Genomic DNA, 14,269 nt, shown 5'->3' on the forward strand with positions numbered 1-14,269 from the left:
TAAAGTATTTCAGAATATCCAAACAATACTTGACATAAATATACAATATCTGAACAGCACGTCTGATGTGTTGCTTTTTCATATTAATTCTTTAGGGCAATTCATCGATAGTTTGGTATCAAATTTCTGAATAAATTATCCCTGTAAACATCTAGAAACACATGATTGATTACTGTGTACCACATGGTTCAACCCTGTGTCCTCATTTCTTCTTTATGTGTTGACTTTGATATTTTAAAAATGATTTGATCTATTTTCATTTGTGTAATAATAGTAAGAATGGATTATATATAAATTCATTAACATGTGCATCAGGTTCAGAACATTTTAAATGTGTTCCAGTATGCAGTTCAGAGACGCGTTCCAGGATGTCACTTCTAGAATTTCTGCACTACATTTTTACAATTCCTCCAGGGGGAGACATTATTGACCAGGTAATGAACTACTGTGTTCAAACATTATATTAATACCAGCTGCTGCTGTAAAGAGAACACTTCAACACAGTGAACATTGAACATCAGAGAGTTCCTCCTGTTGGTTTAAACCTGGTTTTAGAAATGGAAATTTGGCTTTGGATTATTCTGGCTGCTCTTTTCTTTGGTAAGATATAAAGCACAACATGTCTTCAGTGTTTTTAAGTTCTGAGCAGAAATCTATGAACATTTGAATTATTTTGTTCTTGCAGTAAGACCGAACAACTGATATTTTCCACTGTCTCATCTTCTCAGTCTCTTGAACAATATTTAATCTAATGGCATCATTTTCTCTACGTTTTACAGGACTAACAGCTGGAGACAAAATCTATCCTGCAGTCGATGAAGTCAGTGGAACAGAAGGAGAATCTGTCACACTCAGATGTAACTATGAGACAACAACAGATTATGTTGGTCTCTACTGGTACAGACATCATTCTGACCTCCAGGCACCTCAGTTTATACTCTTGAAAGGAGCCAGATTAACGAGTGGTGAATATATTCCAGATAAACGATATGAATCTCAAACATCACGCAGCTCAACTGAACTGACCATTAGAAAGCTAACCCCTGAAGACACAGCTCTCTACTACTGTGCTTTAGAAACACAGTGATACAAAGTGTAGAAGAGGCTGTACAAAAACCTGAACACAGATAACTGACTACTCTTCAAAGAGGAGGGAAGTGGGATTCAAACCACAGCTTCATGTCAGATGGATTCTGATGATTCCTGTTTGATCAGAGTCTCTGTGGTTACAGCTGCTGATGACAGTGCACAGGCTGCCTGTTGCAGTTGCTCCTGTTTGTTTTTTTTACTTTCTAGTACTTTACTGTCAGAGTCAGAGGGAGTATCGGGAGTGCAGCTTGATGTGCGTCACTAAAATGCGGTTGCATCAGGATGTTCCCGACAACAACGTCTCTTTGGACCAGGATGCCAGAAAACAGAAAACACTACAACTCTGTACAGAAACACAAGCTGACATGATGACAACCTGCTGCTGGGAGCATTTCCTAAATGTTAAAACTGCAATTTCAATCTCCACCAGAGGGCGGCATTACTACTGCAGCAATGAGTTCAACCCTTCTTGAAATAAAAACTGTTGTTGAGAAGAAAACAAATCACAGACTGAATGTTGAACATCAGAGAGTTCCTCATGTTGGTTTAAACCTTGCTGTAGAGATGGGACTTTGGCTGTGGATTATTCTGGCAGCTCTTTTCTTTGGTGAGAGTCAAAGAACATATTCTGATTACTCTGTACATGTTTGTGTGTCTGATTCTCTAGCTACGTAACTTTTTTAACCTAGTGAGTATTTTTGGCAAAAATTAATCTCTTCCTCTTTCTGTTCTCTTCTCAGAGTGTAAAGGAGAAGACAGAGTGATCCAACCAACACAAGATGTCTTTGCTTCTGAAGGAGACACAGTCACACTTGATTGTCAGTTTGAGACTTCAACGACCCCCTCTTTGTTCTGGTACAGACAAAAAATGGGTGAAATCCCAAGGTACCTTTGGAGAGGCAATGCAGGCTTTTCAGAAAATGCTCCTGGGATCTCAGGAGACAGATTTAAAGCTACAATAAACAGGACATCAGTTCCCCTGAAGATCCAGAAGCTTCAGCTGACTGACTCTGCTGTGTACTACTGTGCTCTGCAGCCCACAGTGACAGGAAACACCACAACTCTGTACAAAAACCTCTGGAGAGAAGACAACACAATACTCCACAACATCCACAAGAGGGTATGTATGTAAAGGAAAATGGGGTGTTTAGGAAAATAATTTGATAGACTTCTATGTTATGTCATGATGAAGGTTTGATGTTTCTCAATTCAGAAATGAAACTAGTTCAACAGATGAGTCTCCTCCCAATGACTGCAGAGGTGTTTGATGACAGAGAACTGTTTGATTCCAGCTGTGAACATCAGACCAAACTCTACTCACAAAACTGAATCATACTGAACATTCAGTTACAGCATCTCACCTCTACAAACATGGAACAACTCACTGTTATTTTGTTCTTCTCAGTTCTCATAGGTATGTATGTAATAAATGGACAGTGTGTTGTGATTTTGAAAATAAAGAGTATTTCAGTTCGGAAAGCTGTCATTATAACCTTAAATATGTTAGATGTATAGTTATGTTTGTTGAATGTAAAGATTTATTGACGTGACTTATATCTTTGGCTTCATCTTTTTTTAGGTGTCAACTGTGAAGAACTCACTCCAGTTAAGAATGAAGAGCACAGTTTAGAAGACAGCACCGTCACTCTGTCATACAGTTACTCCAAAGAAGCTGTTGGCAATGATTATTTCTTCTGGTATCGACAATATCCAGGAAAACCACCACAGTTTATCGCCTCTCAAATATCAACAGGACCACTTTCAGAACCCATCTCAGGACTGTCTGTTTCAGTGAGGGGGGATAAAAAACATCTGGATCTACAGATCTCCTCTGCTGCACTGACTGACTCTGCTGTGTACTACTGTGCTGTGAGGCCCACAGTGACAGGAAACACCACAACTCTGTACAAAAACCTCTGGAGAGAAGACAACACAATACTCCACAACATCCACTAGAGGGAGTCACACACTGATAAACTTCAACCGTAGTATGGAGATGTAGGCTCGACTGTTCTCTGTGCTCTAAAGATAAACTGAAGGTCTGAATATAATATTAATTATCTGCAAAGTACATCTTGTTTGTCATCATATTTACTCATGTGTTTAATTTCACCACTGTTGAATTGTATAATTTAAATAAAGTAACTCAGTAAACTTCCTACATTCTTTTGTCTTGCGCTTTATTAAAGAAGTTTGTCTTTTGTTCATTGTCAGTTGTGAGTTCTCGAGGTGTTCCACAGGGTTCATTCCTGGGTCCTCTCAGTTTTTAATTATATGCTGGCAGCGATATTGTTAATATTATTTGATCAGGTTTCCTTTGTTTTGGTTTAGATTAATGGATCTTGTAAAATTGTTCAAGACATTCATTGGCCCTTTTTCAAACCGGCCACTACACCCTACCCCTACGCACTACACCTCCGTATGCGCGTCCCTGCGGAGAGTCCGCCATATTAAGTCCGTCCCAAACCAATTAGCGGGGAATGGTAGTGGGTTATAAAACCCTCCACCAGCGAGTGTGCACCGATGCCGACTTTCGGATCACGTGCAACGCTTATTGTGTCCGGTCGTTATAGATGAAGCAACCTGTGAGTTTTGTGCAAGTGCCTATAAACACTGCTCTAACTAAGATAGACATTTAATATCCTCATACAGGCGTTAACAACTTCAAATGTGTATTGTATTGAGGATCAAATATATGTTTATTTATTGTGTTTCATATTTACAGGGACTGTTGCAAAAACAAAAGAATATTAAATCACGTTGCAGACAACTTTGTTGTGAACATTTATTTCTTATTTTTCTACTTTTGATGTCTTTGTGAAATCTCAATTCAACAATAAAAAATACACTTTTTGCTGCTCTGATGGTCAACAATATTATCCTTCTCTTTGCATTAATTTAGGACACCCTGTTCTATGAAATTACAATAAATTAACTGAAATTATAAATTACAATAAACAATGTAGGCTCAATCTAATAGTTTTGTTATCAGTCTACACTAATATAACTGAAAAAGAAGAATAATCTAGGCTACATAAATATTTTTACAGAATGCATTAGCTATAAAAAAAAGTTGTTCCCGCAAGATACCGCTGAGTAACCATGGTAACATACAGTTCCTGTTTCCACCTGAGAGAGGGAAGTTTTTCCTAAAGCCTGCCGCTGTATTTCTACCCTACACCTTGATGAAGGAGAAGGAGGGTTTGGTTTGAAAAAGGGCCACAGAGTCTGGAAAAAACTTACTGGATGTAACTTTTAAACACAATTGTAATATTTTTTATCTCCACTAGAGGCAACATAATCAAGGGGGAAGATCACCACAGCACTCAGTTCAAGCATTCATATGTAACAGCTGCTGTAAAGTGAACTATTCTCACACTTCTGGCTGAACATCAGATCAGGTCTTCTGTTGGTTCAAACCTTGTTGTAGAGATGGAACTTTGGCTGTGGATTATTCTGGCTGCTCTTCTATTTGGTGAGAAACTATAGCATAACATATTTCCTTTACTCCTCACTTGTTTGAGTGTCTGTTCTAAACGCTACGTAACTTATTTAACCTCAAGCCTAATCTCTTCCTCTTTCTGTTCTCTTCTCAGAGTGTAAAGGAGAAGACAGAGTGATCCTGCCAACAGAAGATGTATTTGCTTCCGAAGGAGACACAGTCACACTTGATTGTAAATTTGAGACCACTGACACAAATCCCTTTTTGTTCTGGAACAGACAAGAAGCAGGGGACTTTCCAAAATACATGTTGAGATGCTACTCAAACATAGCAGAAAATGCTTTTGGGATCTCGGAAGACAGATTTAAAGCTGCAATCAGCGGGAAATCTGTTCCCCTGAAGATCCAGAAGCTTCAGCTGACTGACTCTGCTGTGTACTACTGTGCTCTGCAGCCCACAGTGACAGGAAACACCACAACTCTGTACAAAAACCTCTGGAGAGAAGACAACACAATACTCCACAACATCCACAAGAGGGTATGTATGTAAAGGAAAATGGGGTGTTTAGGAAAATAATTTGTATCTACATTTTAAAAGAAGTTGAATTAAAACAATAGTTTTTTGAGGTGTGATGGATTGTGTTGCATTAAGAGCAGAACTGTTACTCTGTCATACATTTACTCTGATCTGTCAACTGGTGATTATTTCTTCTGGTATCGACAAAACGTCTGGAGAGAAGACAAGACAATACTCCACAACATCCACTAGAGGGAGTCACACACTGACAAACTTCTATAATATGTCATGATGAAGGTTTGATGTTTCTCAATTCAGAAATGTTCTTCTCTCTTCTCTTCTCTCTTCTCTTTTGTTCTTCGGAGGCTGCGATTTCTTGAGGTGTTCCACAGGGTTCATTCCCGGGTCCTCTCAGTTTTTAATTACAGGCTGACCATGATATTGTTAAAATAATTTGATCAGGTTTCCTTTGTGTTGGTTAAAGAGCCCATATTATGCCCTTTTTGGGGTTCATATATTTAATCTATGTACCTACTAAAGTATGTTCACAATAGCTAAAGTTCTGTACTGCCGCTCCATGCACCGGCTCCCTTCTGACTCTCTAAGGCTCTGAAGTGCCCACGTTCAGAGTCCCCATGTGTGTCAAGTCTGATCTAATTGGTCGGCCTGTCGGCTCAGCCGTAATTGGTCAGTCACTCAGCACGGTTCTCGGAAATCAATTTCAATCAATCTATCAATTTTTATTTGTATAGCGTCAACTCATAACAAGTGTTATCTCAAGACACTTTACAAAAAGCAGGTAAAATACCTTACTCTTTGTCTTTTAACATTACAAAAGAGCAGGTAAAAAGACCTTACTCATTGTTATGTTACAAAAAGCAGGTAAAAGACCTTACTTATGCTATATTACAAAGACCTGGCCTATCCATCATGAGCACTTTAGCAAAGCAGCAAAAGTTACAGTGGTAAGAAAAAACTGCCTTATTAAAAGGCAGAAATCTTCGGCCGGATCCCCGGCTCATGACGAAACAGCCTTCACAGGCCTAGACTGCGCCGGGGTTGGAAGGGGATAGGGGGAGAGATGGGATAAGATGCAGAAAGAGGGATAGGGAGCAAGGGGGTGGGGGGAGGCAAGCCGTCCATCAACAATCCGGTGGGGAGGGGGGAGGAGGGGGGGGGGGTTGTTCTGGCAGGCCGTCAACCAACGATCTCGAGGTGCCAGTTCCCCCGGTAGTCAAGCCTATAGCCGCATAACCAAGAGCTGGTCTACACCAGCACCAGCCTTAACTATAACCCCGGCTGGAAGACGATTCCAGAGGAGAGGAGCCCGATAACTGAAGGCTTTACCTCCCATAGTACACTTAGAGACTGTAGGTACCACTAGCAGGCCTGCATTCTGGGACCGTAATGTTCTTGAGGGGCAGTACGGCACTAGTAGCTCCTTAAGATAAGTTGGTGCCTGGCCATTTAGAGCTTTGTAAGTGAGAAGAAGGATCTTGAATTCTATTCTAGACTGTATAGGGAGCCAGTGCAGAGAAAACAACACAGGAGTAATGTCGTCCCTTTTCCTAGTTCTAGTCAATACACGAGCTGCAGCATTCTGGACTAGTTGAAGAGTCTTTAGAGACCCACCAGAGCACCCTGACAAAACAGAATTACAATAATCCAATCTGGAGGTAACAAATGCATGAACTAGTTTTTCTGCATCATTTTGCGACAGGATATTCCTGATCTTGGATATATTACAAAGGTGAAAATAGGCTGTTCTTGAAATTTGCCTGATGTGAGAGCTAAAGGACATATCTTGATCAAAAAGAACTCCTAGATTCCTAACAGTGGTGCTAGATACCAGGCTGATGTCATTAAGGACAGTCACATCACTAGAAAAAGTCTCTCTGAGGTTTTTAGGGCCTAGCACAATAACTTCAGTCTTGTCTGAGTTAAGGAGCAAAACATTTCTGGTCATCCAGGTCCTAACGTCCTTAAGGCACGTTTCTAGCTTACATAACTGACTGGTGCCATCGGGCTTCATTGATACATAAAGCTGAGTATCATCTGCATAACAATGAAACTGTATGGAGTGTTTCCTCATAATATTTCCCAGAGGAAGCATATATAATGTAAAGAGAATTGGTCCAAGCACTGAACCTTGTGGCACTCCATTGCTAACTTTGGTGTGCATAGAGGACTTATCATTAACATGTACAAACTGAGATTGGTCTGATAAGTAGGATTCAAACCAACTTCTAGCTACAGCACTATCAGATAAACTTCTAGAGAGCACATTTTTATTAAGCAGAGATAATTCTGGTAGGACAAAGTCGAAAGTAATAAGGAAATGGTCTGATAGAAGAGGATTTTATAGGAAAACTGTAAGGTTTTGGATTTCAATGCCATAAGCTAAAACAAGATCCAGGGTGTGGATAAAACGATGAGTAGGTTCGTTTACACCCTGGGTGAAACCAATAATGGGTGAAACCAATAATGGAATTATTGAATTGCCCCCCGGGGACAAATGAAGTTTTTTTAATTGAATTGAATTGAATTGAATAGAGTCTAATAATGACATGAAAGCTGTGCTAAGGCTATCATTATCAACATCCACATGGATATTGAAGTCACCTACAACAATTATTCTATCACTGCTATGGACTAAATTTGATAAAAAAATTCTGCAAATTCAGTTAGAAATTCAAAATATGGGCCAGGAGGGCGATAAACTACAACAACTAGAACTGGCTGAAAGGTTCTTGAGACTGGATGTGAAAGACTAAGAACGAGGCTTTCTAAAGAAGAAAAATTCAGTTTTGGTCGAGGGTTAACTAGAAGACTAGAATTAAAAATAGCTGCCACTCCACCACCTCGTCCGGTGTCTTGAGGTATATGAGTACTAAAATGACTGGCAGGAGTGGATTCATTTAAACTAACATATTCATCTGGACACAGCCAGGTTTCAGTCAAACAAAGTAAATCAATATGCTGATCTGATATCAGATCATACACTAAAAGAGATTTGGATGCAAAGGATCTAATGTTCAAAAGTCTGCAGTGAATTTTCTGATTTTTTTGCAAAATCGTATTCGTAGTTCGTATGAGATTTTGACGATTTACGCCTTTTTTTTCTACGTTTGGATGACTTGGGTCTGGACCGGGGGACAGACACAGTACCTATAGTATCACTGCAGTTTGATTCAGAATTACAGCTATAGTGACTGGGAGACAGATCTAAGGGAGGCGCAGAGAAGACATGCGGCTATACATGTCATCACTGGTCTGATTTGGGAGGGTCCAGAGAACACTACGGAGTCCGACATCGTCTTAGTACACACCGACTCCACATTAACCTCAGTGACTTCCGACTGGTGTAGTCGGGAGTCATTAGTGCCGACATGAATTACGATTGTATTAAATCTACCTTGAGTCTTTGTCAGCAACTTTAAATGAGATGCGATGTCGCCCGCTCTGGCCCCAGGTATACACCTAACTATGCCCGCTGACTTCTCTAGCTTCAGGTTTCGGACTATGGAGTCTCCAATAATCAGAGTTTTATTCTCTGTGTGTCGCTGAGTGGGGAAAATTACTTTGAAACGTGACTCAATGGTGCGGAGCCGTCTCTCTAACTCAGACACCCTCGCCTTCAAAGCTAAAAATAAACTACATTTCTTACATGTATCATTATCACTAAAGGAGGACGAGGAGTAACTTAACATCTGACACGTAGAGCAGGAGAGAGCAGGAGAGGGAGAGACAGAAAAAGAAGCTAACTGCTAAGCTAGGCTAAGAGTAGGTAGCTAAAATAAACAAAACTGTGAAGCAGGTTTGTCGCTAGAGAGAAAGAGTGCTTTTGGATTTCTTCTGTTTGTCTGAACGTACAGTGTGTTGGAAACAACAGTCGTAAGAAACTAGACAAAATGAACAATTAAGCTTTTAGCTCTAACGATCAGCACTGAGCAACACAGTACAGGAAGTGATGCAATACGCTCACCCGTAGTACGTAGCACGTAGCACGTAGCAGCTACAATGGGAAATGTCCCGCCCCTTTTACCATATTGGGAATGCAGCCATTCTGGCTCCGTCCGAGGGGAGCATAAACATGAGCACCTTAGCACTACTGTGCTACCGCAGGCTACGGCATATTGTTGGCGTGCTACAGAAGTTAATGGGCGTGCAACATGAGCTGCTGGGCCACAACGAGCCAATGGGCTTAGATCAGTGATATCACACTGACAAGACGTCACACTGGCAAAACATTTTCGAGGGGGGCTAGAACCAAGCGTTACATGCAGCTAATGCTGCAGCTAACAGGAGGACGTAGGAGTAGCCGCGTTTCCGTGGACTTTGAATTTTTGCAAATAGATGAACCTAAACATGCACAGGACACTTGGAAAACACACTAAAGAGCAGATAAAACCAGAAGAAGAAGAATATGGGCCCTTTAAGAGAAATGGATCTTGTAAAACTGTTCAAGACCTTCATAGAGTACTCACAAAAACCTGCTTGAAGTCCCTTTTATACACAATTGTAATATTTTTTATCTCCACTAGAGGCAACATTATCAAGGGGAAGATCACCACAGCACTCTGTTCAAGCATTCATATGTAACAGCTGCTGTAAAGTGAACTATTCTCACACTTCTGGCTGAACATCAGATCAGGTCTCCTGTTGGTTCAAACCTTGTTGTAGAGATGAAACTTTGGCTGTGGATTATTCTGGCTGCTCTTCTATTTGGTGAGAAACTATAGCATCATACATTTTTTTTTACTCCTCACTTGTTTGTGTGTCTGTTCTTAAGGCTATGTAAATTATTTAACCTCAATCCTTTTTTTCATCAATCAACAATTCATCTTTTATTTTCTGTTCTCTTCTCAGAGTGTAAAGGAGAAGACAGAGTGATCCAGCCAACAGAAGATGTATTTGCTTCTGAAGGAGACACAGTCACACTTTGTCACGTTGTACATTTGAGACCACTGACCCATATCCAAATTTGTTCTGGTATCGACAAGAAATGGGTGAATTCCCAAAGTACATGTTGAGATGCTACTCAAAAGACGTATATAAAGCTCCTGAGTTCCAGACAGACAAATTTAATGCTACAATCAACGGGACATCAGTTCCTCTGAAGATCCAGAAGCTTCAGCTGACTGACTCTGCTGTGTACTACTGTGCTCTGCAGCCCACAGTGACAGGAAACACCACAACTCTGTACAAAAACCTCTGGAGAGAAGACAACACAATACTCCACAACATCCACTAGAGGGAGTCACACACTGATAAACCTATGATTATTTCATTCATGATACAGTTGTGATAAAACCTTTAAGGAATTAGAGTAGTTTAAAGAGTTTCCTCCTCCTGACTGCAGAGGAGCCTGATGACAGAGAACTCTTTAAATCAAGCTGTGAACATCAGACCAAACAGCTCACCAAACTTACTCATACTTGTTCTTCACTTACAGCGTCTCACCTCTACAAACATGGAACAACTCACTGTTATCTTCATTTTAACTCTCCTTGGTATGTTTGTGTTTAATAAGAAATCTAAATGACAAAGAAGCTTTTAAAGAATTTGAGATCCAGTATGAATTTTTGGATCAGCCACAGATCAATTTAACATTTCAAAAACACTTTCTAGAAAACAACACTTCTTTACTGATGACTGTTTCTAGTATTGTTTGTTTGAACACAAGATGTTTATTGTGTGACATCTTTAAACTACAGTATGTCTGATGTTGAAACATCATGTGTTTGTCTCCATCAGGTAACACCTTGGAGGATGATATTACTGCCAGCAGTGCTGAAGTGTTTTCATCAGAGGGTCACAGTGTTACTCTGTCCTGTAAATACTCAGTTAAAGCTGATAATCTCCAGTGGTATCAACAGGATCCTGGATCAGCTCCTCAGTTCCTTCTCCTGATCATCGACACTTCAGATCCAACTGTAGTGACAGCAAAACCTCCACACCCTCGACTGACTGTTAAACTGAATGAGGAGAGAAACCGTGTGGATCTACAGATCTCCTCTGCTGTACTGACTGACTCTGCTGTGTACTACTGTGCTCTGAAGCCCACAGTGACAGGAAACACCACAACTCTGTACAAAAACCTCTGGAGAGAAGACAACACAATACTCCACAACATCCACTAGAGGGAGCATCAGACCGAAACAACTCGGCACCAACTCATACTAGTTCTTCCTTTACAGCACCTCACCTCTGTAAATGTGGGAGAACTCACAATGGCCTCCAGTTAAAAACAAGTTCAAGTTTTAATTAAGGTGTTTCTCTGGCCACGCCCACTGAGACCAAGGGCCCGTTTCAGAAAGAAGGTTCAACAAACTCTAACTCTGAGCTCTGAGTTGATTTACCCTCAGGTGGGAAACTCTGAGTTTTGGGTTCCAGATCAGCTGATTTGAGTTAAATCAACTCTGAGTAGGTTCACTCGGTGTTCAGCGTGTGCACCACTACTATATAAAGATAAAAACCAGTGTAATGGTGTTTAAACTAACATTTATTGACATGAAGATGCAATTAAGCAGGAGAAAAGCGACTTTAAAACAGCTCTAAATGAAATAGGCTATAAGAACAAACTAGGCTCATGGTGGGAGCCAACCTTATTTTATTCATATTTGACAAAGTAAACTTAGCCTAATTAATTTGAAAGTGCATTATCAAATGTTCTTTTTATACGCTATAGCCTTCCTAACATATAACATTAAAACAACCTGGATTTTTATTCAGACAAAGCGGTGAATCTTCACTAATATTCACGTGATACGGACTGAATGAAAGAATGAGGAAAACCCAGTTTCCCTCATGTCATGGTTAACTGACTCAGTGTTTGTTAAAAACCTGCTTACTGAAACAGGCCCCAGGATTAAAGTATTTCAGAATATCCAAACAATACTTGACATAAATATACAATATCTGAACAGTACGTCTGATATGCTGCTTTTTCATATTAATTCTTTAGGGCAATTCATCGATAGTTTGGTATCAAATTTCTGAATAAATTATCCCTGTAAACATCTAGAAACACATGATTGATTACTGTGTACCACATGGTTCAACCCTGTGTCCTCATTTCTTCTTTATGTGTTGACTTTGATATTTTAAAAATGATTTGATCTATTTTCATTTGTGTAATAATAGTAAGAATGGATTATATATAAATTCATTAACATGTGCATCAGGTTCAGAACATTTTAAATGTGTTCCAGTATGCAGTTCAGAGACGCGTTCCAGGATGTCACTTCTAGAATTTCTGCACTACATTTTTACAATTCCTCCAGGGGGAGACATTATTGACCAGGTAATGAACTACTGTGTTCAAACATTATATTAATACCAGCTGCTGCTGTAAAGAGAACACTTCAACACAGTGAACATTGAACATCAGAGAGTTCCTCCTGTTGGTTTAAACCTGGTTTTAGAAATGGAAATTTGGCTTTGGATTATTCTGGCTGCTCTTTTCTTTGGTAAGATATAAAGCACAACATGTCTTCAGTGTTTTTAAGTTCTGAGCAGAAATCTATGAACATTTGAATTATTTTGTTCTTGCAGTAAGACCGAGCAACTGATATTTTCCACTGTCTCATCTTCTCAGTCTCTTGAACAATATTTAATCTAATGGCTTCATTTTCTTTACGTTTTACAGGACTAACAGCTGGAGACAAAATCTATCCTGCAGTCGATGAAGTCAGAGGAACAGAAGGAGAATCTGTCACACTCAGATGTAACTATGAGACAACATACAATGGTGTTTACCTCCACTGGTACAGACATCATTCTGACCTCCAGGCACCTCAGTTTATACTCTGGAAAGGAGCAAGAGGTTATAGTGATGAATATATTCCAGATAAACGATATGAATCTCAAACATCACGCAGCTCAACTGAACTGACCATTAGAAAGCTAACCCCTGAAGACACAGCTCTCTACTACTGTGCTTTAGAAACACAGTGATACAAAGTGTAGAAGAGGCTGTACAAAAACCTGAACACAGATATCTGACTACTCTTCAAAGAGGAGGGAAGTGGGATTCAAACCACAGCTTCATGTCAGATGGATTCTGATGATTCCTGTTTGATCAGAGTCTCTGTGGTTACAGCTGCTGATGACAGTGCACAGGCTGCCTGTTGCAGTTGCTCCTGTTTGTTTTTTTACTTTCTAGTACTTTACTGTCAGAGTCAGAGGGAGTATCGGGAGTGCAGCTTGATGTGCGTCACTAAAATGCGGTTGCATCAGGATGTTCCCGACAACAACGTCTCTTTGGACCAGGATGCCAGAAAACAGAAAACACTACAACTCTGTACAGAAACACAAGCTGACATGATGACAACCTGCTGCTGGGAGCATTTCCTAAATGTTAAAACTGCAATTTCAATCTCCACCAGAGGGCGGCATTACTATTGCAGCAATGAGTTCAACCCTTCTTGAAATAAAAACTGTTGTTGAGAAGAAAACAAATCACAGACTGAATGTTGAACATCAGAGAGTTCCTCCTGTTGGTTTAAACCTTGTTGTAGAGATGGGACTTTGGCTGTGGATTATTCTGGCTGCTCTTTTCTTTGGTGAGAGTCAAAGAACATATTCTGATTACTCTGTACATGTTTGTTTTTCTGATTCTCTAGCTGCGTAACTTTTTTAACCTAGTGAGTATTTTTGTCAAAAATTAATCTCTTCCTCTTTCTGTTCTCTTCTCAGAGTGTAAAGGAGAAGACAGAGTGATCCAGCCAACAGAAGATGTATTTGCTTCTGAAGGAGACACAGTCACACTTGATTGTCAATTTGAGACTTCAACTGCCCCCTATTTGTTCTGGTACAGAAAAGAAATGGGTGATTTCCCAAAGTACCTGTGGAAAAGCTATGGAAGTTTTTCAGGAAATGCTCCTGGGATCTCGGATGACAGATTTAAAGCTGCAAAAAATGGTACATCAGTTCCTCTGAAGATCCAGAAGCTTCAGCTGACTGACTCTGCTGTGTACTACTGTGCTCTGAGGCCCACAGTGACAGGAAACACCACAACTCTGTACAAAAACCTCTGGAGAGAAGACAACACAATACTCCACAACATCCACTAGAGGGAGTCACTGACTATAAACTGGAATCGGTCAGGAGGGTAACTTACAAGACAGATCATTAAAAGTTAGCAGAGTGTCAGTAAAAGATGTTCAGTGTAAAGTTGTCAGTCGGGGAATAACACAGGGCTGTGAATGAGACCTGTCT

The 14,269-nt window shown here is 40.1% G+C and overlaps 1 gene segment (V, D, J or C); it reads left to right on the top strand.

Annotated features, from left to right (window-relative positions):
* Positions 1-8,497: 8,497 nt before the first annotated feature.
* Positions 8,498-13,771, top strand: LOC136178911 (T cell receptor alpha variable 41-like). The segment is given in 3 exon segments: positions 8,498-8,519; positions 10,805-11,115; positions 13,748-13,771. Coding segments are annotated over 3 exon segments (357 nt in total).
* The last annotated feature ends 498 nt before the right edge of the window (positions 13,772-14,269 follow it).

This window comes from Labrus bergylta, chromosome 4 (assembly GCF_963930695.1).
Source record: "Labrus bergylta chromosome 4, fLabBer1.1, whole genome shotgun sequence".
Classification (NCBI taxonomy): domain Eukaryota; kingdom Metazoa; phylum Chordata; class Actinopteri; order Labriformes; family Labridae; genus Labrus; species Labrus bergylta.